Below are 27,151 nucleotides of genomic sequence, written 5' to 3' on the forward strand. Positions count from 1 at the left end.
GTTGAACACTTAAACTGTGAAAAAAAGTTCATAAAGCCCATGGATTTACATAATTCAGCTAAAATGCGACTAGAGCTAAAGCAGAAATTGGCAGAGGCAAATGTTTTGTGCATTTATTTTGTTGTTTGATTGTTTTTTTTTTAATCAAAGATTTTAAGCTGTAATTAAACAAAGCAAAAATTCCATGACACATGTGTGTGTGTATGAGTGCACGTGCGAGTATGTGTGTGTGTGTGTGTGTGTATGTGTGAGTTATATGTTTATAATACCCCAAAGAATTTAACACATTTTAGTACAAATTAAATATTTAATGTAACAACAAATTGATATTTGAATTATTAAAATGGAAAATAATGCGCCGTCATGTACAGGCATCTGATGTGATGTATGTGTATGTGAGTGTGTGCGTGCGTGTGTGTGTGTGTGTGAAATTTAACAAACACATTTGCGCCTGGCTGACGGCTGGCATTTTTGTTTATTTGTGTGGCGGAAATATCAGCGACAAAGTTACCAAAATATTGAAAACAAATAAAATTAAATTTGCATAAATACATGAATGCTTTTTATGTTTGTCTGCATGTGTGTGCGTGTGTGTGTGTGTGTGTGTGTGTGTTGCGTGTTTTTAATCCCTAAAGCACTGGATTCAAATAACAACAAATGCAAGAGCAACAACACTGCACAGCTGCAACAAATTAACAACATACATGCCGCCAAGCTGCAAAAAGCCAAAAACATGCCAGTTGCTCATATGCACACACACACACACACACACACACACATGCCCCTACGCACACCTGTGCCCATCACGCCTTATACATGCTATTTATATATATATATATACATATATATATGCGAACAATGTGTTGCTAGTCTGAAGTCCTGTTCATGGTCATGTCATGAGATTAAACACAAATCTTTGGATACATTTTGTTGGTTTGCCCCAAAAATACCAAACGTTGCACAAAAATGTCAAAAATGTTGTATTTTGGCCATTTTGTAATCATCATTTGGGCAAATGCAATAGCCACAAAGAACTGCAACTATTTCGACCGCAACAGATCGGATTAGGCACATATTCAAACATGCATTGAGTTGAACATTAAAACTGATATCAAAAATCATTTGGAAATATTAGTTTCTTTTCCTGTTTTTTTTTTTTTTCATCGAAATCGCAATTAGAAAATAGTATGAGATTAGCATTTAGTTCGATGTGCTTGCAATTTGCGACGATTGGTTAGATGGATTATGGTTAAGCAGCATTAATTGTTTTTTAATTAGCTTGGTCTAATTTGCTGGATAACGGTACCTGATAGTAGCTTCCACATTGTTTGCTTGCCTTCCACTCCAAATTTATTGTGGTTACCGTAAGCCGCCTAATCCTTTATGCTGACCCTACATCAAATGTTGAAATAATAATGTTGATCTATGTGCATTCATCAGTTTGTTTGAAACCATGTTCTATACTCTATGTGTATGTGTGTGTGTGTGTGTGTGTGTGTGTGTGTGTGTGTAATGTGCTTTCGGCAGATACATTGATTAAAATTAAAATGTATCCAGGCAGCAATCAGTGCTTGGGTTCCTGGACGGCTGAAGGGTGTGGGGTGTGTGGGGGGAGGGGTCGCAATGAGGTGCAGGCGAACGATTTGAAACCTCAGATTGTGAATCAGTTGTAGAGTCTGGTTTGGTTTTGGATGTATTGTGCATTAATTTAGGTGAAATAATTTATTAAATTATATAAATGCAAACAAATCAATGAACATGAAAATGAATAAATAAATCAATTCTGGAATATGCTATACGACCAGCAGCAACAGCAACAGCAACAACAACAACAACAGCAACAATAGCAATGAGAAACAAATTCAAATATGCAAAACATTTTCATATTTCGCAAGGCAAACAATTCCTGTGTAAATAGAACATTTTGGCCACATATTGGATTTGCGGTATTTGATAGTTTATCAGTAATAAATTACCTATACACATTCTTATAAACGATGAGCTATGCACATAACCATGCATGTAACAGCCTGTAGCTGTAATTATATTCTTAGGTGTGATTAATTGGTAATCACACGTAGCTGCACTCGCAACAGCACAAGATATTAATTAAATCTCGGACAACAGAGAAACCTCCATTACATAGCGAAAGACTCATATGTCATTTTTGCCGAGGTTAGGTAATACAATTGTTGCCCAAGCAAAAGCAATTACTGAGCCAAATAAACACGAAAACTTATTAGCTTCGATTTCACAAGCTCATTTCGTACGCCGGCAATTGTAATTAGCAGCGACAGTTCATAAGAATCCAATGGTTTGACGGTGGGAGAGATCAGTTCGTTCGTTCAAATGAAATAAAGCAAAATGTAATTCAAAAGAAAATTAAGCGCATTTGTCTGTTTTATTTCGATCAAGGTTAAATCGCTAGAAATACGCAAACTGCCGCCTCTATCTGCCAGCAGTCACCTGGAGCTATGCGTTGTTTCCAGCAATAATAACAAAGCAATCGGAAGCAGCGGAAATCAACAGCAAACAAAAGCCAAACAGGCAGCAAACGCAACGCAATAGCCGCTTCGCTGCATCCACATCTTTATCCATAGCCCATAGACACTGGCTGGTTTAGATACTAACTCCCTAACTTCCCAGCCACCCCAACCGGGTGAGGGGGGGGGGGGGTGGCTCTAGCCCGTCATCTAGCATTTACCTTGTCTATGGGTACTCCTGCTGCTTGTAGCACAGCCTGCCTGTGCTCCTGCCCACCCGTCGGCCCGACCAGTGCAATCTCCTGCTGTTGCCCCAGCGACAGCATCCGCCTGTTGCTGACAGTTTTCTTTGCTTTGGTTTTTTGGCTTTTCTTTGGTCTCGTGCGCGCGCGAAAATTAGGAAAATATTGTTTTGCTTTATTTATGCCGTTTGCTGTATGCTTCTGCCTGCGTATTGGTATTTGGTTAACTTCTTTTATTTTTGAGCCCCACAATAAACGGATTTCAATTTCAAATACTGAATCAAAGTGCCGCCGTTCGTCGGCATACGCTGCACAATGGGCATTAAGCGGCAAAAATGAAAACACAAAAAAAGAAATGAATAAAAGAAAAGTCAGATAAAGCGACACATGCTGCGTGGGCGTGGCTGCTGGCAACGTCAAAGGTATGAGGATTTTAGTTTTCAGCTTAAAAGATATTCGCAATATAACGATCAAAAACAGTAGCCGCTCGAATATATCGATTTATTTTTAGCCAGAGTTGCCAAATGCAGAAATATTCACAATAAAATCAAATAAAACGAAATGTTATGCTAAAAAAACTAAAGAACAGAAATCTGAGCTTTGAGTAATTTGTTTGGCCAGCTATGTCTATCCTCTAATAAATCATGGGGGAACACCTATCTAGCTGATTACATAATCTGCTTAAAAATATCTACATAAGTAATGAGCCAGCCATAGAAGAGATGCTCACACTTGAAATATTAAATAGACAACACCACCAAAACTCTGCTTTGGCTCTGCGCGGCAGACACGAACAAAAGGTCCAACATCCATTTAGTGGCCCAGCAAGTTTGCAAAATACACACACACACACACACACACACACACGCACACACATACACCTCCGACTTTCAGCCACACAAAGCACAATTCTGTGTACTTCCCCATTCGAATTGGCCTCTGTTCATTTTTTATGTATTATGCTTTATTTGTATTTGATGTTGTTGTAAATGTTGTGCGCTTTGTTGTTGTTGCTTTAAATCCATTAGGATATGACAACCCCTGCTTAAATTCAATTAAATTGTTTTCTCTTCGGGTTTACAATTCTTGCTAACTTTATAATTGTTTCATGTGTTTAAGCCACCAACTACTACGAGCAGCGTGTGCGGCAGTGCCCCGAGCGTAGAGCGCCGTGAATCATTTCGGTAGGCAGCAGGGGGCGGGACGGGCGCAAAGCTAAAAACCAAGCAGCATAAGAAATAACTGGCCAAGAAAAATACAGAGCCAAACCGTATCCGAACCCAACTGACTGGGAATGCCACAGAAAACGGAGCTGAGCGGCGGGAGTAAGAAAATAAGAAAACTCAGTTTTCAGTAGCCTCAAGAGATTTTTTTCCATTTGCTTTACCAAAACCCCCAATTCCGCCCAGCTCCTGGAGACGGTTTGCCAGGGCGCTGGCATTCGTTTCGTTTCGGTTTGCTTCCCGTTGTTGTCGATGTTGTTGTTTTGTAAAACAATCAACAAAATAAAAAGTGAAATAAATAATAAAAAAGCGAAACGACATGAACCAAAAATACTAAAAAAAAAAAAAAATCACCAAAAAAAAAATGTGGTGGGAGTCAGTTACATGAAAAAAATCGCAATTGAAATTTGAATGCGCTACAATTTTGGGATTTCGGTTTTATCACACAGTGTAAAACATAATGTCATGAAAATTGTTTCTTTGTTTGATGAAAGTGGATCAGAGAAAACAAGAAAATGAACATACATATATTTTCAAAATCTTGATTGCTTTGAAGTTTTCCCTGTATGCCTTATAAGCTAACCTAATTCGTTTCATTTGTTATGTGGTTAGATCCTTGTAGAGCGTATTATAGTTTTGTCATGATATGTGCAGTGCATTGAAGGAGGCATACCATACCCTATACACCATATATATATATATTGATCAGTTATGACAAACGAGTAGATCGTCGGATGTTATTAAACTTTGCAGAGGTCCCTCTTTACGCTGTAGACATTGGATATGTCGGAAATTTCCGTATGGGACCACTATATCATATACCTGTCAGAGAAACGATATGCCCGAAATAGGTTGTTGAATAAAAAAACCTGTTTGTTTTCGAGTTATCTTCACGCCACCCCACTACGAGTTCCCTTTGGTCCACAGATATGAGCCGAATTTTATAACGATCAGTCTGAATCAGAATGATCAGAATGAGTCGGTCAAAATATGAAAAAGTTTTCTATTTTATATTTTTCAAGTTTTTATGAGCTTCGCAATTCTCCTCACATATCTTCAGGGTATTTAATCGTATGTTCTTTCTTTACTTATCTTATTTTTTCGAGATTCGTTAGAGCCGCTTTGTAGCGCAGTTGGCTGACATTTGAAGACAGTATCCCATTCTGCATAAGCCCAAAATATACGAATCTTTCCATTGCCACTCACTCAACACTCGGCGACATATCTGCTGTCACTCACGTGTGTGTGTTTGTGCGTGTGTGATTGTTCGTGTTGTGGGTTGGCTGGCATAGGCTGCTCTGCCCGGCGCTATCTTTGCTTCAGCCCCAGCTGCACATACTCGTTTTGTATACCATTTCATCTTTATCATGAGTTTGTTTTACTTTGTTTTCCCCTATTTGTTGTTGTGCGTCCTTTGGCCAACGGTTCCCCCCACTCACTAGTCCACACAGTGGGACGCCCCCGTCAGATCGCGAAATCACGGCATAACTCGCGCAGCAGCCTCGGCACGGCGAAGCCAAACCCCAAACTCCATCAGCCACCCACACACACACACTCCACTGCTATATATGGGGCTTCAGGTAAATGGGAGTCGAGCGCCGGGCGCAGGGACACGGCTAACTGGCAGCATTTTTACATGTGGTGATTGTGACGTCGACATCAGCCGGCGGCTGACGGACCAGAAAATAAGCATTCACCTTCGCCGTTGATGTTTTTGGCGTGCGGTAAATGGCGAGGCCGAAATTGTGGGCGGGAGCGAAGGGCTCAACCGGTGGGTGGAGACCGGTGGATGGTTGGCCTGGCCCGCTGTGTGTAGTGTACTTTTGGTTACTTGAGTGGCGGCACCGGCAAATGTTACAAATATTTGAAATATTTAAAATAGCACGCACACATGTGCAAACAGCAAAGGTACACCCACGCACAGCCGCCAACCCCGCACACACACACAAGGATACACACTCGCGCACACACTCCAAATGTGTAGTGTGCCATGTGGGTGGACCTAAAAGTTTCTCACCGAGACCTTTTTGCATTATTAATGGCAAATTTCAATTAGCCTTTTGCAGTAAACGCAACAGACCAAGAATTCAAATTACAAGGCGAGGGTCAATCGAGAAGTTGCCCAGAAGGGTAGCAGCTATTTGCGAAGAAAGCGCAATCTCCATAATGTGCATAAAGTAACTAAGCACTTAGTATCAGGACTTGAATTGGAGGAGCCCGAATGCGGCGGAGAATGCGTAGGTCTCATCTAATCGATCTGTCAGATCGGTTTATATAATCAGCCTATCTTTACAAATGTTCATGTTAGACTTAACAGTAGAATGAGTTATATTTGTAAATATTCAAATATGATAAATTTAAGTTGCTCCCATAATAACAACGAAATAGATACAGTGAGATTTGTTCATGTAAATAAATAAGCACACTATAAATATATATTGAAAGACAAGGAATATCCAGTTGGCTTGCCAAAAGATCAGATTCAGAGATGAGCTGATCTTTATCCTTCTATTTTCACTTGAGATCAGATAAAAAAGTTATAGCATACATTTACAAACAAATTCTGCTGCGAGTCAGATAGATGCATAATATACCATTGTTGTTCATTAGTTTTGATTATATCAATTATTTCCCAATTATATAAGCATATATTAACGTATTATTAACTACCTGCTCGACCCTCGGAAAATGGCAATTTTGTGTGTGTGTTTCTTTTGGCACACAAGTCAAAAGCTGAAAGTCAATTCCAGCCCCCAGTTTCGGCCTGTGCACCTGTGGACATATTTTAAAGCTCACTTGGCTGAATATGTGTACATGCATGTGTGTGTGCGTGTGTGTGAGTGTGTGTGGACCAGTCTACCAAGAGGGCCACAGCCATGCTCCTGTTCGCGAGTTTTGGGAGCACTTGAAGGCGCAGCAAAAATTTTTTGCATGCCATATATAATAATGTATGCCTGTGTGGCCGACCGTATATATGTACATATGTGTGTGTGTGTGTGTGTGTGCTAAAGGTAAGCACTTCCGTTTCCGCTTTCATGATGTTCAACCAGCACACACACACACACACACACACACACCCACACACGCATACTGGTGCATTAAGCAGTTCTGTCCTTTGGCCAGTGGAAAGCATAAAATAAAAGCCAGAATCTGAAATCATCGCAAAAGTTCGCCGAGTTGGCTTTGCATTCATGTTATGGCCAGGCAGGCACGCCCACTTGCCCACACACCCAACAAATCTAAATTATTTAAAGATAATTTGACTGGGCGCCCGTTTGCAGTTGTCGTTGTTATTGTTGCTGTTATTTACATAAATGAAACGTCAAAACAAAATGCAAACTAACAAAATAAAACATAAGGAATACCCACAAAAGAATGAGAGAGACACTAAAAACGACAGAGCGAGAGAGAGAGAGAGAGAGAGAAAGAGACAGAGAGTGAGAGAGAGAGAGAGAGAGGAAGAGAGATATGCATTGCTTGTTTGCGGTTTTGTTGTTCCTGTGTGTATATATGTATATTTGTGTGATTCTTTCTTTTATTTAATTCGACTGATCCAATCCTTTGTCAGTGCTCCGCCCGCTGAATGCCAGCGCCAGTGTCTGGTTGCCTGCCCAGTTGTGCCCACTGGCATCGACTGGCAACCTCGACCGGCGACATCGTCGTCATCATCTTCTTGTTGTCGTCGTCGTCGTCATCGTCTGCGGCTCCTGCGGCAAATTAAAATTAGTTGTTTACTTTGCGCAACATAAACAAATAAGAACAACGATGATGATGATGATGATGATGATGATGACGACGAAGAAGACGGGAACGAGTACGAGAATGAACTCCAAGTCCAGCGCTGGAGTTGGAGGGTCTATTGAAGCATTACAAGAAATTCATTTTTAGTTGCTTAAATGCAAATTGAATTGTGGGACACTTGCCCAGAGCGTGCCAAGGCGGCATGCACTCATTGCTAAATTCAAACCATTCATGCTGCAAATGAGTGCACTCAAATGTGTTCACATTAAGCACACAAAATCAAAGTAATTGCAATTAAGCTGCTTTCAAATAATTGATAACAACATATATTTCAGTGATCGATAGCTGGCCACAAGCAAATGCGACACTCTCTGATGGATCGATAAGTGTGTCCATTGTGAATGACAGCGATTGGCTTTTACACTTGCAGGCATTTGCCAGAGGCATGCACTAAACGCCACCTAGCGTGCGCAGCCGTTAGTTGTTTAATTAACTAACAACATAATGCAGCCATTTTTATTCGCACACCAATACACACACACACACAGACACACACACACACTAACTATCAAAAGCAATTCAAATTTCTTCAAACAGGTTCAATTTTTTCTCTATATTCTATGGACCGATAGAGGTTGGATTTTAGAATTATTACTAGGGCTATTTCAAAAGTAAAGCACAGTTAAGGTGCTTTAAACAATGCCAAATATTTTGTTGATCTTATTGGCCTAAGTGTAAAATTCGAAAAGAGTTTTGAAATGACAAAGTGTATGAATAAATGTTGTTAAATAATACTTGAAACGATTTGCAAACGAGTCCACTTATTTAAAAACATGGCATGTAACAAATTTCAAACTGCATCAATATGAATTTTAATATGTTGAAACAAAAGTTAGGTAATTTTTTGAAAATGCGCCAAAAATGCGTATTTTTAAATCTATTTATAAAACTAATATGTGTTATATATTTGGAATCATAAAAGGGGCTGCGCTTCATCCCATTTGTTTGCCCAGGCCGCCATGCGAAATATACGCATTACCAATTCCACTTGGTTTGGCTAATGAGCCTTCTCCTGCACACACTTGACCAACTTTTCGGGCACACCCTAATGCGTATATATACGAACAAGCGTGTGTGCGTGTGTGGGTGTGGGTGTGTGAGTGTGTTTTTGTGTGTAAAATGGCGACGCATCGCCACGGGATTAACTGGCACTGGCTGCTTGAGGGATAATAAGTGCATTGGAGCATCAAATCAATAAAACGCGCACTTTGCACATGGTGGACAGCACACAGACACGCACACACGCACACACGCACACACATACGCACATATACTTCATGTGCGGGCATGTGGGCGACGGCGGCGCGAATGAGTGGGTCGCTGGGTGGCTGGTCACAAGAATTCGCTGCATCAGTGGCTGCAATTGCGAAACATTGTTAATTTATGCAAATTTAGCCACCGCCGCCCGCTTTGTGCAACGCCAATGAGGCACGAGCGCTGCACTGAAAGCCACAGCAGCCGCCGCAGTCGCGGCCGCAACGCCAACAACATTAACGCGATGCAGCGCGGCCGGAGCCACCGACACGACTTGCATAATTTGGAGCGAAAGGTGGTGTTCAGTGGATTGAGGAAGCGGGGAAGGGGTCCTTCGCTTGACAACGAGCCTTTGCTTGATTTGCAAGCAATGGTTTGTGTGCATATGTGTGTGTGTGTGTGTGTGTGTGTGCGCGCTGCGTCCTTGTTACATTTTTGTCGACTGGGGACCCTGCCGGATCCGGCAGCCACAGGCTCAACTGGGTGCGCAACGAATTAGCACGTCGACTGTTTGCCTCATCACCAGTCAAAGCGAAGCCTTCAGCTGAGCGCAAAGTGTGCCCAGACTAATGCGAAGCAGAACAACAGTCAGCAGCAGCAGAAAATATAGCGGCGGAAGGAGCAGAAGACGTGGCAAGTAAAGGATTCAGATCAGGATTGCAACAACAGAGAGGCAACCATAATAAGCATTTGGTTAATCGACTCAAGAGATTTCCATGCAGATTAGCAGAACAGTGTAATGCCTTAGATTCTCTTATGACCAAGTGGTATACCTTATATTTTAGGTAAAGTATGTACGCATAATACGACAAAAGCATAGCACATGGATAATCGGGGGCGGGAATTCAATTAGCTGAAGTAAGGTAAGGCTGCGTAGTGTTAGGTCCCAAGCTCAAGTGTGATATTTACTCGATCTAAGGCTAAACAGGCCTAAAAACTTAGCTCAAATTCTGTAACTAGCCTTAATTCTCATTTGTTTGTTTTTTGGTTTTTCTGGTCACCCGCTGGCAGTATGCACTCCGAGTCTCACATTGAAACAGTTGACGAATATACTTAAAAAAGAAAATTAAAAAAAATTGGTGTCTCATTTGTGCATAATGTTGCACACTTTGTGACACAGACCGCCAGGCGATAAGCCAGCAAATTGACGCCAATTATAAAATATATGCATCGGGTATAGAGAGCATGGGTCTATGCATGTGTATGCATGTGTATGCACACCGTATGATAATACAAATATATGGCTAACTGTATTTATTGTATTGTCTAGACATGAAAAACCGCAGTGCCTGCATTGCATTGGCGTTTTTATTTCATGGTTTAACCGCATTAAATGAAGCAACTGGCAAAAAAGAAAGCACGCATAATCCAGGTGAAAGTGATGAGCTGCGTGGATACCCTGTATGTGCAGTGGCATTCGTGAGCTCTTTTAATATCATTAAGAAAATATGTGATCGCTAAAAATGAAAGGTTCATCTTAATAAAAGGCAAATATAATTCGGATCTTGTCGATATACGAGCTAATTATATCGTAAATTTGATCAGCCTATGTCAAAACTCGTGTACACACAAAAAGTGTAGATTCGCTTTCTTTGGAATATATATTAAGCATACCACATGTTGTCGATGCATATCATACATGCTTGCCAATAGACCCCTTGAAGAACTTTTCATTGGATATTTGGAATTAAAAAAGACGTTTAATTTAACAATTTTATGGAATTGCCGGCTTCAAAGGGCATACGCAATGCGAAACATGGACGAGAGCCTACAAATTGCTCTTCAATTTTTGTTTGATGTACTCTCCTCCCCCTCCGGCACATATTGTAACGTATCAGTGCTTTTGGGAATTACCAGATGTGAAGCCAATGCCCACAATTAGTCAGTATGGCCTGGGTGAAAAGGTCTTTGGACCTTTGCTCATAAATAATGCCTAATATCATGCGCATGTGTGTTATACAATACGAACGACAATTTACGGATGGGCCGGCAACTGTCCAGAGTTGGCTCGTGGATTCACAAAACTGACGCCGCTAGCGGCTTGCTTATCTTGATAGATCTCGCATCTGTAAGATAAGGATTACTTGGACAGCACTCGCTTGTAATCTTGGACCGGTTGCTGTAGCTTATCACACTCGAATTCACGATCATGATCATTGTTGCTGTTGTTACTACTGTTTGGCATACGAAATGCGCTCAACCTTCGGCCTTATCATGATGCTTGCAAAAACATACGCAAAAGAGATACAAAACTCTTCAATTGGATGGACGCACCCTGCTCGAGGGGATTGCCTGCGTCATAAAATGGTGCTAGCAGACCCGCTGGCAAACAGTAGCTGGCGCACACACACAAAGCTACATCAGTGTGAGATGTGCATCATGTGCCCGCCAGATAAGCCAATCGGTCTTAGTCATGATCTATGTTGGAATCCACTCTGAGGCACACCTCCGTCCAGCCATGGAACTGTATAACTAAGCACTACCGCACCTCAATTATAATACTCTATGCGTGGATAGAGTATCCGAACATTGAAGCTATAGCCTATAATTATATCCTTTATTCAAAGCAATAATATCTTAAATCATATTCAAAATCTGAATTCTATATAAACTATGGCTTTTAAAAAGCTTTCCATTAGCTTAATTGTCAAATGCCTTTGCCCGAACTACATTAAATTATTAATTTGTTTCATACCATTCAACAAGAATTGAATTAGGGTAATTTATGTTCGATACACAAGAAATTGTACCGTCTATTTATTATTTTTCTTAAAATTTGGCAAATAGCGCAAATTTGTCACAGGAAATGCGCAGCCTTCTCGTATATATTTCTTGTTTTTTGTTTGTCAAGTTCAACTCTAGGGTCTACTTGCTTAGATTAAGATTACGTACGGCAGTTAAACAAATGTGTGAAATATCATCATTGGCTTAACTTAATGACCATCGGAAGCTCTAACGAGATAATAACGTTTATTAGCTTAGATTATTTAATTATTATTATTTGCACGAGCAGAGACTCATATCACATAGCCCATTTAGAATTTAGCATTAAAAACTACATATAAAAATTATTTTAATTACTGAGAAACTCATGTCCATATCAAAGTGACAAGGTCTTCTTCACAGCTTGTTAAACTGAGCTAAGTTAATTCCCATTGATTTATCAAATTTTTCGAACAATCGACACCAATAGAGACATGGCCAAGTAGTTGGCTGCTCGTGAATATTTAATGGAGCAGGTTCTGTATTTATAAAATCACAATATTGCATTTTTGTTGAAAATGTAATATTTTATATATAAATAAATAATTGTTCAATCAATGCTTAATTTTAAAATAAACGTTTTAAGATGTACAATAAAAAGTAATTCAACAAAATAAATAAATAAATAAAGCCCTATCAAAAATAGTTTTCTGTAGAATGTCGGGGCTTAGTGTTTGATATCTACCGAGTGTGATTATTATTTATCACATAAAACAACGAAACACATTCCAATGTGTTTATCCATACAACGAATTTGTTTTTTATTCTATTGCGTCAGCTGAGGAAAAAAACAGACGAAACCGAAAAATATCTGTTAAAAAAATAAATACATTTACCAAGTGTAGTCGGAAAAAAATGGCTCACAGCCGCAAGCAGCTTTAGGCCGCTTCAGATTTTAGCTGCAATATCATAAATTGGTCGCAAACTTATCTGGGACAAACAAAGATAATCATTGGCTATTTACATAACGTCAAACAGATTCGCTAGAGATAAAAGCGGATGGGAAGTTTTTGAATAAAAGCAACTCGCCTGCTCATACAGAGGATAGTAACGATTTTTCATTCGAACCAAATACATTACACAACGACGATGACGAACAAAATATTCAAGTTTTTGATGTTATTTGTGGTAATTGCATAAACTCTACTAACGCGCCACAGAACCCAAAACCCGATTATCCCGTTCCCCACATCGTCATGCCAGAACCTCAAATCAAAATTTGAAATAATAATTAATATTTTTTGTTTCTGTTACTGATGAGTTGTATTTTATTAACCATTTTGTGTGGCAACTTTACGGGCTTTTGGATACGCGTGACTAAAACCAAACAAACTAACAAAAGCTGCCGGGAATCTTGCTACTTTGGATATCGTATATAGCACTCGGCGGCGACTCGAAAGTATCTTATGCAAGTGAAACTAAACCAGTGTAATTGTTACGGTCCCGAGACTCCGACTTGTGACAAACAGTGCACCAGTGCGACCAATAGCTTAATCATACTAAATTCTTTACTCTCTCTCCCTCTTTTTCTATCCCCATGTCTCCTATAGTTGGCCGCACTGATCGGCAGCCGACAAGAGGCCGTACAGACCAGTGCGCAGATCATAAACATCAACTGCAGCGGCCAACCGGCCATCTGCGTGGGACCAGCCACCTATCAGGCCTGCGTGGGAGATGTGGCTACCGGCAAAGTTCTCCCCTGCCCAGTCAATACGCTCTGTATTAACGATGGGCTGGAGATTTGTGTGCCCGTTAAATCAGATGGAGAGGCGTCTTCAGCGGCAGTAGCCAAGATGACAACAGTCACCGACCATCCAATAATTGGTGGCAGCGGCTCGGCAGCGCTTATCGAGTCTACCACCAGCTCTGCAAGCAATGTGCTTACCAACAGCACTGAGGGTCTACTTCCCGCCAATTCAACAGAGCTCCCCATTGCCTCAACCACTGTTGTCATTGAGACGACTAATGTGCCAGAGGAGGCAACTACAGATACTACACTGCAGACAACTGCAGAGCCGATAGTTGACACAACAACTAATGCACCCGCAGAGCCTGATTCAACACTGCTGGCGGACACTACAACTGACGCCACATTGGATCCAATTACCACCGTCGGTCCCAATTGGGAAACTAATGCCCCCACACGTCCAACAGAGCCCACGCCAGGAAGCTCTACATCATCCCCTGTCGACCCCACAGTTGATCCCAATACACCAGTAGATCCTAACGCACCCGTGGACCCAAATGCACCAGTTGGCCCAGAGGGAACGACGTCACTCCCAATAAATCCAACAGAGCCCGTTAATCCCAATATTCCTGTTGACCCAGAGGGAACGACAATATCTTCAGTTGACCCGACTGCCCCAACTGAACCTACCGCTCCTTTGGATCCCACCGCACCTGAGAACCCAGAGGGAACAACTGTATCCCCAGTCGATCCGAATGCTCCAGTTAACCCCAACGTACCAGTGGACCCGAATGCACCAGTTGATCCAAATGCACCTATCGATCCTAATACACCAGTGGATCCCAACGCTCCGGTTGATCCCAATGCTCCAGTAGATCCCAATGCACCAGTGGACCCCAATGCTCCGGTCGATCCAAACGCACCAGTTGACCCCAATGCACCCGTTGATCCAAACGCCCCTGAGAATCCAGCTGAAACAACTGTATCCCCAGTCGACCCCAATGCTCCCGTCGATCCTAACGCTCCGTTAGATCCCGGTTCAACTGTCGATCCCAACGCACCTGTTGATCCTAACGTACCAGTGGATCCCAACACTCCAGTCGACCCAAATGCACCTGTCGACCCCAATGCACCTGTGGACCCCAATGCACCAGTGGATCCCAACGCACCAATCGATCCTAATGCTCCAGTAGATCCCAACGCACCAGTTGATCCCAACGCACCTGTTGATCCTAACGTACCAGTGGATCCCAACGCTCCAGTCGACCCGAATGCACCTGTCGACCCCAATGCACCAGTGGATCCCAACGCACCAATCGATCCTAATGCTCCAGTAGATCCCAACGCACCAGTTGATCCCAACGCCCCAGTGAATCCAGAGGCAACTACTGTATCCCCATTGGACCCTAACGCTCCTGTCCATCCCAACGCTCCGGTGGACCCAACTACACCAGTCGATCCCAACGCACCTGTTGATCCTAACGTACCAGTGGATCCCAACGCTCCAGTCGACCCGAATGCACCTGTAAACCCCAATGCACCAGTGGATCCCAACGCTCCAGTCGACCCAAATGAACCAGTCGACCCCAATGCACCAGTGGATCCCAACGCACCAGTCGATCCTAATGTTCCAGTAGATCCCAATGCACCAGTTGATCCCAACACCCCTGTGAATCCAGAGGGAACTACTGTATCCCCAGTAGACCCTAACGCTCCAGTCGATCCCAACGCTCCGGTGGACCCAACTACACCAGTCGATCCCAACGCTCCGGTGGACCCAACTATACCAGTCGATCCCAACGCTCCAGTCGACCCGAATGCACCTGTCGACCCCAATGCACCAGTGGATCCGAACGCTCCAGTCGATCCAAATGCACCTGTCGACCCAAATGCACCAGTGGATCCCAACGCACCAGTCGATCCTAATGTCCCAGTTAATCCCAACGCACCAGTTGATCCCAACGCCCCTGTGAATCCAGAGGGAACTACTGTATCCCCAGTGGACCCTAACGCTCCAGTCGATCCCAACGCTCCGGTGGACCCAACTACACCAGTCGATCCCAACGCTCCAGTCGACCCGAACGCACCTGTCGACCCCAATGCACCAGTGGATCCGAACGCTCCAGTCGATCCAAATGCACCTGTCGACCCCAATGCACCAGTGGATCCCAACGCACCAGTCGATCCTAATGTCCCAGTTAATCCCAACGCACCAGTTGATCCCAATGCCCCTGTGAATCCAGAGGGAACTACTGTATCCCCAGTGGACCCTAACGCTCCAGTCGATCCCAACGCTCCGGTGGACCCAACTACACCAGTCGATCCCAACGCACCTGTTGATCCTAACGTACCAGTGGATCCCAACGTTCCAGTCGACCCGAATGCACCTGTAGACCCCAACGCTCCAGTCAACCCCAACGCTCCAGTGGACCCAAATGCACCTGTCGATCCCAACGTTCCAGTCGACCCGAATGCACCTATCGACCCCAATGCACCAGTCGATCCCAACGCACCAGTCGATCCCAACACCCCAGTTGATCCTAACGCACCAGTTGATCCAAACGCACCTGTAGACCCCAATGCACCAGTCGATCCAAACGCACCAGTCGATCCGAACACACCAGTTGATCCTAACGCACCAGTTGATCCAAACGCACCTGTAGACCCTAATGCACCAGTCGATCCAAACGCACCAGTCGATCCCAATGCTCCATTGGACCCTAATGCACCGGTGGACCCCAATACGCCAGTCGACCCTAACGCTCCAGTTAATCCGAATAAACCTGTTGATCCCAACGCTCCCGTCGACCCGAATGCACCTGTCGACCCCAATGCACCAGTTAATCCCAACGCCCCAGTTGATCCCAACGCTCCAGTCGATCCCAACGCGCCAGTGGATCCTAATGCACCAGTCGATCCCAATGCTCCAGTGGACCCTAATGCACCAGTCGACCCTAACGCTCCAGTGGACCCCAATGCTCCAGTGGATCCAAATGCACCAGTGGATCCCAGCGCACCAGTCGATCCCAGCACACCAGTGGATCCAAACGCTCCAGTTGATCCAAACGCACCTGTAGATCCTAATGCACCAGTTGATCCCAATGCTCCAGTGGACCCTAATGCACCAGTCGACCCTAACGCTCCAGTGGACCCCAATGCTCCAGTGGATCCAAATGCACCAGTGGATCCCAGCGCACCAGTCGATCCCAGCACACCAGTGGATCCAAACGCTCCAGTTGATCCAAACGCACCTGTAGATCCTAATGCACCAGTTGATCCCAATGCTCCAGTGGACCCTAATGCACCAGTCGACCCTAACGCTCCAGTTGATCCCAATGCTCCAGTCGACCCCAACGCTCCAGTGGACCCTAATGCACCAGTCGATCCCAGCGCACCAGTCGATCCCAGCGCACCTGTGGATCCAAATGCTCCAGTTGATCCTAACGCCCCTGTAGATCCTAATGCACCAGTCGATCCCAATGCTCCAGTGGACCCTAATGCACCAGTCGACCCTAACGCTCCAGTCGACCCCAACGCTCCAGTGGACCCCAATGCCCCAGTGGATCCAAATGCCCCAGTCGATCCCAGCGCACCAGTTGATCCAAACGCACCTGTAGATCCTAACGCACCAGTCGATCCCAATGCTCCAGTGGACCCGAATGCACCAGTCGACCCCAACGCTCCTGTTGATCCAAACGCTCCAGTTGATCCCAACGCACCAGTCGACCCCAACGCACCAGTCGATCCCAATGCACCAGTTGATCCCAATGCACCGGTCAACCCCAATACACCGGTTGATCCCAACGCACCGGTCAACCCAAATACACCGGTTGATCCCAACGCCCCAGTGAACCCCAACGCTCCAGTGGACCCTAATGCACCAGTCGACCCTAACGCTCCAGTTGATCCCAATGCTCCAGTCGACCCCAACGCTCCAGTGGACCCCAATGCCCCAGTGGATCCAAATGCCCCAGTCGATCCCAATGCACCAGTTGATCCCAATGCACCGGTCAACCCCAATACGCCGGTTGATCCCAACGCACCGGTGAACCCCAACGCACCAGTTGATCCCAATGCACCGGTCAACCCAAATACACCGGTTGATCCCAACGCACCAGTGAACCCCAACGCGCCAGTGGACCCTAATGCACCAGTCGACCCCAACGCTCCAGTGGACCCTAATGCACCAGTCGACCCCAACGCACCAGTCGATCCCAATGCACCAGCTGATCCCAATGCACCAGTAGACCCCAACGCACCAGTCGACCCCAACACCCCAGTTGATCCTAGCGCACCAGTTGATCCCAATGCACCGGTCAACCCCAATACACCGGTTGATCCCAACGCACCGGTGAACCCGAACGCACCAGTGGACCCTAACGCGCCAGTTGACCCCAATGCACCTGTTAATCCCAACGCACCAGTCAATCCCAACACACCAGTTGATCCCAACGCACCAGTCGACCCCAACGCACCAGTCGATCCCAATGCACCAGTTGATCCCAATGCACCGGTCAACCCCAATACACCGGTTGATCCCAACGCACCGGTGAACCCCAACGCACCAGTGGATCCTAACGCACCAGTGAATCCCAACAAACCAGTTGATCCCAATACACCACTTGATCCTAGCTCTCCAGTGAACCCCAACTCTCCAGTTGATCCCAATTTACCCATCAAACCATCTGTTCCCTCTATCCCTTCAGTTCCTGAATACCCGGGTCGTCCGGGCTCATGGCCACATCCATGGCGTCCGAGTCAACCCATTCACCCCGTGCACCCAGGACACCCAAGACCACCCATTCGACCAATCCCCCAACATCCTTTCTGGCCGCAACGTCCCCAGCAACCAGGTAACGGAAATGGCAATAACAATGGTAATGGCCAGAATATACCGACTGTAAAGCCCTTCTGGCCGAATTGGCATGACTGGGTCAATAGCTGGCGACCATCTAAAAAGCCTGCCCAGCCCACCACTGCTCCCACACCAGCCCCGACTGAAGACAGCAACAAGTCGGAAACAAATGAGTCTGTAGAACAACCATCTGGTGGACCCATCTCCAATGAGAATGCCTCGGTTGAAGAGAACAACAAGGACAAGAAGAAGCCAAAGCCTGCTGAGGACCAGTCCAAGGAGCAAGAGCATAAGAAGCCTGCCTCTAATGAGAACAGCTCTGACGAGAAGAAGGATAAGAACAACAAGCCAAAAGAATCGAAAGAGGATAATAAGAAAGACAACAGCAAGTCAAAAGATTCAAAGGAGGAAAAGGACACCGATAAGAAAAAATCCAATAGCTCTACTGAGGAAAAGAATGGCAAAAAGGACAACAAAAAATCAAAGGATTCCAATGAGGAGAAAGACAGCGAACAGAAAAAATCCAGTGAAGATGATGACAACGATGATCTGAATTCCAAGGAGAAGAAGCAATTCGTAAAGAACGTTATCAAGAAGCTCAAGGATGAAGAGGAATGCGATGAGGACGATATCTATCCAGATGTGCGCGATTGCCGAAAGTATTACCGGTGCGAGATCAAGAAGTCTGGCAAGCATAGGTTCGTGCATCTGCGCTGCGATAACAAGGAACGTTTCGACTACCGCACTCTGAAGTGCGTGTCCAAGGATGATGCAACGTGTCTGCACAAGTAGAGACAACTTATACACAATGCCAAACCAAATAGACGGAAACGAAAACTGTAGCATTCATACTATATAATCTCACAATAAATTCAATGATATTAGCAATGATATATTTACAATAATGTACTTAATTTTTTTTTTTTTTTGTTTATTTATTTTAACAATTAGTTTTTCAAATAAAATATAATTTATATATGCATTTAATAATAAAGTCCGCTGTAAATTGCTCTTTGGAAATAATGATGATGATAGATGACTTTTATGGGAACTTGTGGAGATTCAATGTTTTGAGTCAACGTTATGCATGAGCAACCAGCAACCCACCAACCAAAATAAAGTCTATGATTTATTCCTAGCAAAACTAACAGTCACTTTTCAAACTGTTATCAAACTCGATTTTGTGCTGTAAAATGATTGCTGGCTAAATTTTAAGAAGAACATGTTGTTCATTTAACATGAAGTTTGATGTTTGGCGTTGCCACCTTGCATGGCACATATGGCCACACAAAAGCAGCGTTGCCAGACTGTCACGCTATTGCCACTGATAAAAGAATGGCAATGCACTTAAACAGATTGGTAACTGACATGAGCCTTACCAGGCAGAAGCACTATCACTCTCTTATCTCACTCTCTCTCCCTCTTCTTCTCTCTCCATCTCTTGCTCACTCTCTCTCTCTCTGTATCTCAGCATCTCCTTGCCACTCTTTATGAACTGGTCGCAGCTGGAATCATTAAATACCAATCTCTCTAATTAGCCCTGCTATAAAATAAGTTTCGATAAGTTAATGAGTGGCGAAACATTCGCATAAGTTTTTCCCTCGAGCATTTTTAAAGCGTTTCACTTACACTCGCAAAGTTTTTCCTATGTAAATATTTAGTGTAGCATAGAAATTTGAAGTGAAACGTAAACACAAGCAAAAAGCGTTAAGGGAAAGTGCATTGGATGACAGGGTGCTGGAAAAAGCACAGACCGGCAGCAGGACATGGAGTGAAGAGGGGTATGAAACACTAGGCAGGCGGGTGCGGTGTGCAAGTAGACTGCCGTAGGGAAAATGAGGGGCTAGGGGGAGAGTGTCACCGAAGCAGAGCAATACACTTAAGTTGATTCGCTGTCATCCATTGCAGCTCATTTATCATTAGATGAAGTCATACACACATACACACACACAATGGGGGCGTAAGGAGGGTGGCGTTTACAGGCAGGGTGCAGGCTGCAGGACCAGGCTCGGCGACAGTTTCAACGTCGCCTAAGTAGTCTCGCTGAGACGTGGGCGTGGCTGTGGGCGCGTCAAGAGTAAGCATAACACTTTGCACCGACAACGCTGCTATCCAGGACCAGGACCAGGACAGGACCCAGACCCAGATCTCGCCATGTCCAGGAGGCAAACGCAAGACTAGAATGCGATGCCAGCTTCAGCTCCAGCTCCAACGCCGACGAAGTAATTCAATTTTTATCGTGGGTAATTTTGTAACGAGAAACGAAAGAAGCGAAACGGCAAATGGCGTTGACCAGGCACCAGAGGGACAGTCGGGGCATAGTAGTTGCTATAAGAGCTATATAAAACAAGTAGAGCTTTAAGCCAGGCATTGTAATTGTGGGCGTGCCCGTCAGTGTGTGTGTGTGTGTGTGTGCGAGCATACGTTGAAAATTCAATTTGCCTGATGACTTGCTGTGGTTTAAATACCGCCCGCACAAAAAGGGCGACAGCGCACATTAAACTGTGGCCAATGGTTGAAGGCGATACAAAACGCATGTGGCATGTGGCATGCGGCATGCGGCACCATGCACCAGAAATAAAGCATGGCACATCCAGCGCCACAATAGCTGTCCCATGCTCATATTATATACTTATGCAAACGATAAAAAGAAAAAATCAACAACAAAAAATATGGCAAATAAAAAAAACCAAAAAAAAAAAAAAATTGAAAGTCGAGCGAACGCAAAATATATAAAAAATCGTAAACTTTGTTAACTTCATTTGACAACCAGCAGCAGCAGCAGCGGCAGCAGCGGCAGCGGCAGTGGGCAGGCAATGGGGAGGTGTTGGTGGTGCGATGCGATGGTGCTACAAGGCTGATGCGCTGATCCAGGACATAGCTTTATGTGCGAGCCACTCGTTGTTGTCCCTACTTGGAGCTGGTCGTTGATTGGATTTCATGCGCTTGAAAAATCAATTTTTATTTAATTAATGTGCCTCGCTGCATGCCATACACACACACACACACACAGAGAGAGAGAGCGAGTACAATATGACCGGGCTGTACCAGCTGAAAAACATCCCAGGCTTTTATGCCAGGCAACCATATAGAGTGGAACATGTTGTAAGCAATTTGCTTGGCCTGCAATTAGTTTCTATTGTGGATCACGTTTTATATATGTATGTCAGTAACATTTTTTAAATCCGCCGTTTCTCGGTAACAATTTGATTTTAGCTTCAAGCACAAATATTCCTAGCTTACAGCTACAGTTGCAGAGTAAGCTCATCATTTGGCTTGTGTGAATGGTTGGACCCTGCAGTAGAGCACAGCTAGCCAAAGTGCATGATAATATGGTTCAACCTCTGAGATAGACGTATTAACGTTTCTTTTTAAGGCCGAATATGTCAATACGTTGAACAACACGTGACAAAGTAGTTATATCCTCTGCGAAAGGTATGGGCGAAATACCTTTTCGCAATTAAATACTCTTGCAGACATATTCTGCTAATACGAGAATATAAGAGCTTGTGCTCAAATTTGCTTTGAAACTGAAAGGAAAGTTTGGATTACTTAGGTACACAATTATGCCACAAATGGGCAAGGGGTTACACCACAACTTCCGTCAAAAATGGGTCGTTTCAGAAATTAAAATTTTCCTGTCATTTATTTTTGGAGTTCTCGAGTAAATAAAGTCCAAGGTGATATGTATACACATATATACAACTTGGAATCGAAGGCGTCTTCTTCTATATGTAACACATCTCTGTGCAAGACTTTAATTTACAAGAGTAAAAGTGACACAATTATTCGATAGAAGCATTTTTCATATTTCTATCACACTGCTGACATTTGGACTATCATCCCGGATATTAAATTCAAAATCTAGTTAGATGATTTTACACTTATTCTCTGCTGGCAGACGGGATCAGGCAACAATATGTTTAAGCGCCAGCCTTACAGCTTATCACCTCAATGTATTTACTTGAAGGCATCTGGCAAACTGATTGCCAATCTCTGATAAGAGGGGTGGTGAGGCGTTAAAGGGTATACGCCCACCTGGTTAGCACCAGCAAATCTCGACATCAATCAGTTGCGCCCAACATGGATGCCATCAAACGGTTTATTTTGTTGCCACTCGCAATGCACACAATGACGCCGCGGGGAGTTGCTGCCTTCTATGGGGGGGACGGCAGGCGGTGCGCACCGCACCTGAAAAGACCGCAGAGTCTGCTGGCAGCGAACTACTTGCTGGAGGGATACAGAAATCTTGTACTTGTATATTTAATATTCACATTTCAATTGTTTTTTGGCCCACCCACTCGGCTGTGCTCATCCCGTTGCTTTGCCCAACCCCGACCCGAACGCTGAGCTTCAGCGCCCAGCTCCAGCTCCACCTCCTTTGGCGCTGTGTATCCCATTTGGCAGTTCTGGGAGTCCTCAATCTGCAACCCGCATCGCCTTATGCTCTGCCCTTTGCTTGTTTGCTTTGACTTTTGAGCTCTCCTTTTGGCTATGGATTTTTGTTGTTGTAGCTGCTGTTGGCGTTACACTTGCCTTTTATTTATAAAATTTTCATAAAGTTTTGTGTTATTAAAAATGGAATATATTCTCGCGCGAATACGCAATGGAATATTAATAGCACGAAATAACTTCAACTTGTATGCAAATAAGTGGAAAAACATTCATACATGGCATAGGTACATGGGCTATAAGGCGTGCTGCCAGCTGAAAACGAAAGTTCACTATCCTTATACACATATAGATTTTTTAAATTTCCTCATTAATATTACAAGACGTCTGAGACGTTGCCTTTTAAGTTGAGCGAAACGGAAAGATGTTGAAAGCTTGAACATGTAACAGGAACACGGTTGTATATCGAAAAATATATAGAAATAGAATAGAAACTGAAAGCTGATTTCTTCTACAGTTCTGAGGTGCAGCTGCCTTTGCAACGACATCCAATTAACTATGTTTAAAAATCAAATAGGTTAGGGCCTTCTGATTGGAATTACCATCAAATTCTTCAAATTGAAAGAAGTGTCAAAATGACAATGGAAATTAATAATAAGTAGGAGTGCTGCAGCCGGGTGTAGCTGACTGCGTCATGCTCTCTTAAATCCAAAAACAGTTAGAACAGACAATGTGCCAAATTGAATGCGAGAACTGGCCACGCCTTTGTACATGTATGAGACGCTTATCAGTACATCAGTACATCAAGTAATATCCACGAATAAATATACTACATATTTAACAAGTTTAGTCTCCAATTTCTATAGTGCCGAAATTCGTGCACAAAAACCAATATATACGTCACACTACCTGAACGAGTATAGCAATTAGAGGAGACAGCAGCAGAAGGCGGGGCAAAGAAGCTGTCAAATGGCTGTGAAGCAAAGCCCCAGTATATCGTATACGCAGCGTATTATCGATATGCCCCAGACGTTGAGCAACACTGTAGGCACTGCAATGAAAATTTCCACTTTGACAGGTGCTTCATTTGCAGTTGGTAAAAACAAAGCTGACTATGTCAAAAAAAAATAATCAGCCACAGGTAAATTCCCCAGTTGATAAGCTAGAGCTGGAGAGTCAGTTTATAATTCGGTTTCCGGAGGTAAATATATTCAAGTATTTGACAGAGTTTATCGAATCGCATATACATTTTTGATTTATTTTCGCACAGGACCTTGCCAAAATAGTGCACGAAGCTATAGAAGCGGAAACCATCAATGAGAAACTAAGTATTCAGCTTGACAACGATCTGCGATACGGTGAGGTACACCTAAATAATCAGCAGCTGCACGCCAAACTTGTTGATCTGCCCACAGTTATTGAGAGCTACAAAACGGCTGACAATACGAATTTGTACAAAACAGCCGACATTTGCCAGTTGCTAGTGTGCAGTAGGGAGCGCCCAAAGGATTTCGATAGGGAGCGTGCCAAAAAAGCCAAGGAGCTGGATACTGCGCCTGTGTCAAATTCAGACACAGAGCCCGAGAAGACGCCCCCGAAGAAGGCCGGTAGGCGTGCCGCGAAGCAACCTGCTAAACAGACCGAAAAACCGACCCCAAAGAAGCCTGGAAGACAGCCTAAGAAGCAGACGGGAAAGCAGGCTGGAAAGCAGACTGGAAAACAGGCGGTAAAGTTGGCCGGAAAGCTGGCCGAAAAGCAAGCTGATGAGCTGGCTGAAGACCAGGCCGATGAGCTGGCTGATGAGCAGGCTGGTAAGCCGCTTGGAAAGCAGGCCGGAAAGCAGGCTGGAAAGCTGGCGGGAAAACAAGCTGGAAAGCTGGCTGGAAAACAGGCGGGAAAGCAGGCCGGCAAACAAGCCAATACGCAATCTGAATCGGATGCTCCCTGGGACGACGACAAGGAAAATCTGTCGCCCATTTTGGAGGACACCAGAGATATACTAAAAGTGGACGAAAAGTATCTATGGCCACACGGTCTGACGCCGCCCTGTCGAAATCTGCGCCGACGTCGTCTGAACAACGCACTGAAAGAGAAGAACGTAGAGCCGCCCGAGCCAGACATCCTGCGAGAGGTCAAATACCTGCTACGCATGGACAGCGAAGCTGTGCGCGTCGACTACGAAGTTGTCAATGAGTCGAGCGCGGCAACAGCGTTGAATCTATCTGACACCAGCAGCGGCGATGAGGAAATGACAGACGATACAGTGCAATAACATTATTTATTAAATACATGAATAGCCAGAATTAGATTTTAAAATAAAAGTGTAATGCTAGCGTTAGTTCATTTTGCAATCTCCAGTGTTCCAATAGTTCCAAAATTTGACGAAAGCAATTGCCAAGGAATGCACACAAGCACACACACACACACTCACAGACACTAACAAACGCACACCTGTGTCAAGGTCAAAAGCCAACAGAATCCTTTAAAAAAGCAAATACATTGAGTAAAGTATCAGCAGACTGAAGGCTTCATGCAGCCCAGCGCCGAGTACATCAGCTATGCGAATCTGTGCATATTAATGGGTGTCAAACGGGTCAACACGCTTGGCCACAGCCAACGACACTGTACACATACACACGCACCCACACACATGAGAGCTGCCATGCGAGGCGTCTGTTTTCTCAGCGCGAACGTGCCAAAGAAAATAGCCTCAGCAGCAACAGCAGCAATGGCAGGAGAAGCACAAGTTGGGCGCTTGGCTTAATAAATCATTGGGGTGGAAACAAAGTTGACCCAGTAAGTGAACCTGATAAGATGACGGGACGGCACGGGCAAAAGTTCGCCTCAAGTCAAGCCGAACTGCTTGGGTGCGTAGGTGTCGGCTGTAGAGTCAGCCAACTGGGCAACCGGGCAACTGGGCAACTGCACCTTGAGCACGGTAATTGCTTTGGACGGCCGCTGAAAGCCCAAACAAATTATTTATTGCCGTCAACGATGACGGCGACTGCGTTTGCCCCAGCTCAAAGGCTTAAAAAACAAAAACCAGTACAAAAAAACACAAAAAAGCGTGCCCGATTACGGGATACCCTGCAATCGAAATGCATGAAGAATGTAGGTAACCAAAAAGTAAAATATTCTTAATCTAATAATAACTAATCTAACTCTCATAGTTATCGAGCTATGCTTAAAAGAGAAAGTCCCAAACTCGATATCTATCGATATAACTGAAATAGGGGAGAATAAAAAGATGTATATCCATACTTTATCGAATGATGGGTATGGGGGAGAATGGGAAAATGTCTCCAAAACGTAAAATATTCCCAATCTGTGTAAACTCCAAGTTTGGAGTATCTGACTCTCAAAATCTTTGCTCAAATGAGGCAAGCCTCAAAATCGATATTTATCGATACAATGGAAATGGAAATGTAATGTAGGAGATATCGAAAAAATATGTGAAATTTTAAAAAAATTCCATAAACATGGCCAGATCGATACGTATATGTATACATGACTACCTTCTGGGATCGGTGATGCTGTCTTCCGTCTGCTACGTAAATTTGCACAAACCCATTATACCCTTTTCACACATTTGAGCGGGTGGCTCAGGGTCTTTAACGTGAAGAAAAGTTGATGGGCGATGGCAGCGTCGCCGTGCTTGGCCCACTTCAACTCGCTCATTAGCCCGCCCAACGCTGTCTTATCTGGGCGCTGTTGATCCATCAACTGGATGCCTACTGCTGCCTGCTAACTGTTAACTGCCGTCGGGGCCAGCATGAAACATTTTCTGATTGCGTGTGCATTTTTAATGTCGCTTGGCCTTTTGGCCTTTTCAGGCCATGTACGCACTTCATTCATCAATGTGCCGCGGCCCAAAACGATGCCAAGACCAAGACAAATGATGATGCCTGCCAAGCGAAGCGGCTTTCAGCTAACAGGTAGCAGGTACCCAGGACCAGAGCCAGGGCCAGAACCTGGACCAGGACCAGGACCTCTGTTCTCTTGGTCTTGGCTAGTATTTAACCCACACCCCGTCGCCCTCTTTTTGTTTTCATTGCGGCGCTGCCCTGACTGACATTCCCCCGCCTGCCCGCACGCTGGCAACATTACTTTGATTTTTATAAATTTTATATGGCACACGCCTTTCTTTGACTCCGCCGCCAACCCTTGAGGAGGCACTCGGTACGGTGAGTGGCGCTCACTAATGAAATATGAATAATTAATACTGTGTGCTTCTTTTTGTTTTACTTCATTTGGAGTTCATTATTTTTGGCTCGCTGCATTGCTCCCTTCTGAAATTTGCGCCCTGCTGGAATTTCTCGGAACATCTCATTTAATGCTATCTAACTGATTTTTCTGTGTGTCTGTGGCATGGCATTACAATTGTATCCACAAAGCTGAAGGGGCACTCAAGCGGAACTGAAGTGGCATATTAATAAATAAAAAGTCTCATT

General features: G+C 44.3%; 2 protein-coding genes across 2 annotated transcripts; both read left to right on the forward strand.

Moving 5' to 3' along the window:
- Positions 1-12,834: 12,834 nt before the first annotated feature.
- Positions 12,835-19,100, forward strand: LOC115769023 (mucin-2). The gene is made up of 2 exons (XM_030713732.1): positions 12,835-12,894; positions 13,317-19,100. The coding sequence occupies exons 1-2, from the start codon at positions 12,856-12,858 to the stop codon at positions 19,098-19,100; spliced, it is 5,823 nt and encodes a 1,940-aa protein (XP_030569592.1). The 5' UTR covers positions 12,835-12,855.
- Positions 19,101-23,814: 4,714 nt separating this feature from the next.
- On the forward strand, positions 23,815-24,987 carry LOC115769025 (transcription initiation factor TFIID subunit 7-like). Its single transcript, XM_030713733.1, has 2 exons — positions 23,815-23,901; positions 23,971-24,987. Exons 1-2 carry the CDS (start codon positions 23,815-23,817, stop codon positions 24,970-24,972), a joined length of 1,089 nt encoding a protein of 362 aa, XP_030569593.1. The 3' UTR covers positions 24,973-24,987.
- The last annotated feature ends 2,164 nt before the right edge of the window (positions 24,988-27,151 follow it).

The sequence above is a fragment of the Drosophila novamexicana genome, unplaced genomic scaffold (assembly GCF_003285875.2).
Source record: "Drosophila novamexicana strain 15010-1031.04,08,12 unplaced genomic scaffold, DnovRS2.1 tig00002170-arrow-arrow-pilon, whole genome shotgun sequence".
Classification (NCBI taxonomy): Eukaryota; Metazoa; Arthropoda; class Insecta; order Diptera; family Drosophilidae; genus Drosophila; species Drosophila novamexicana.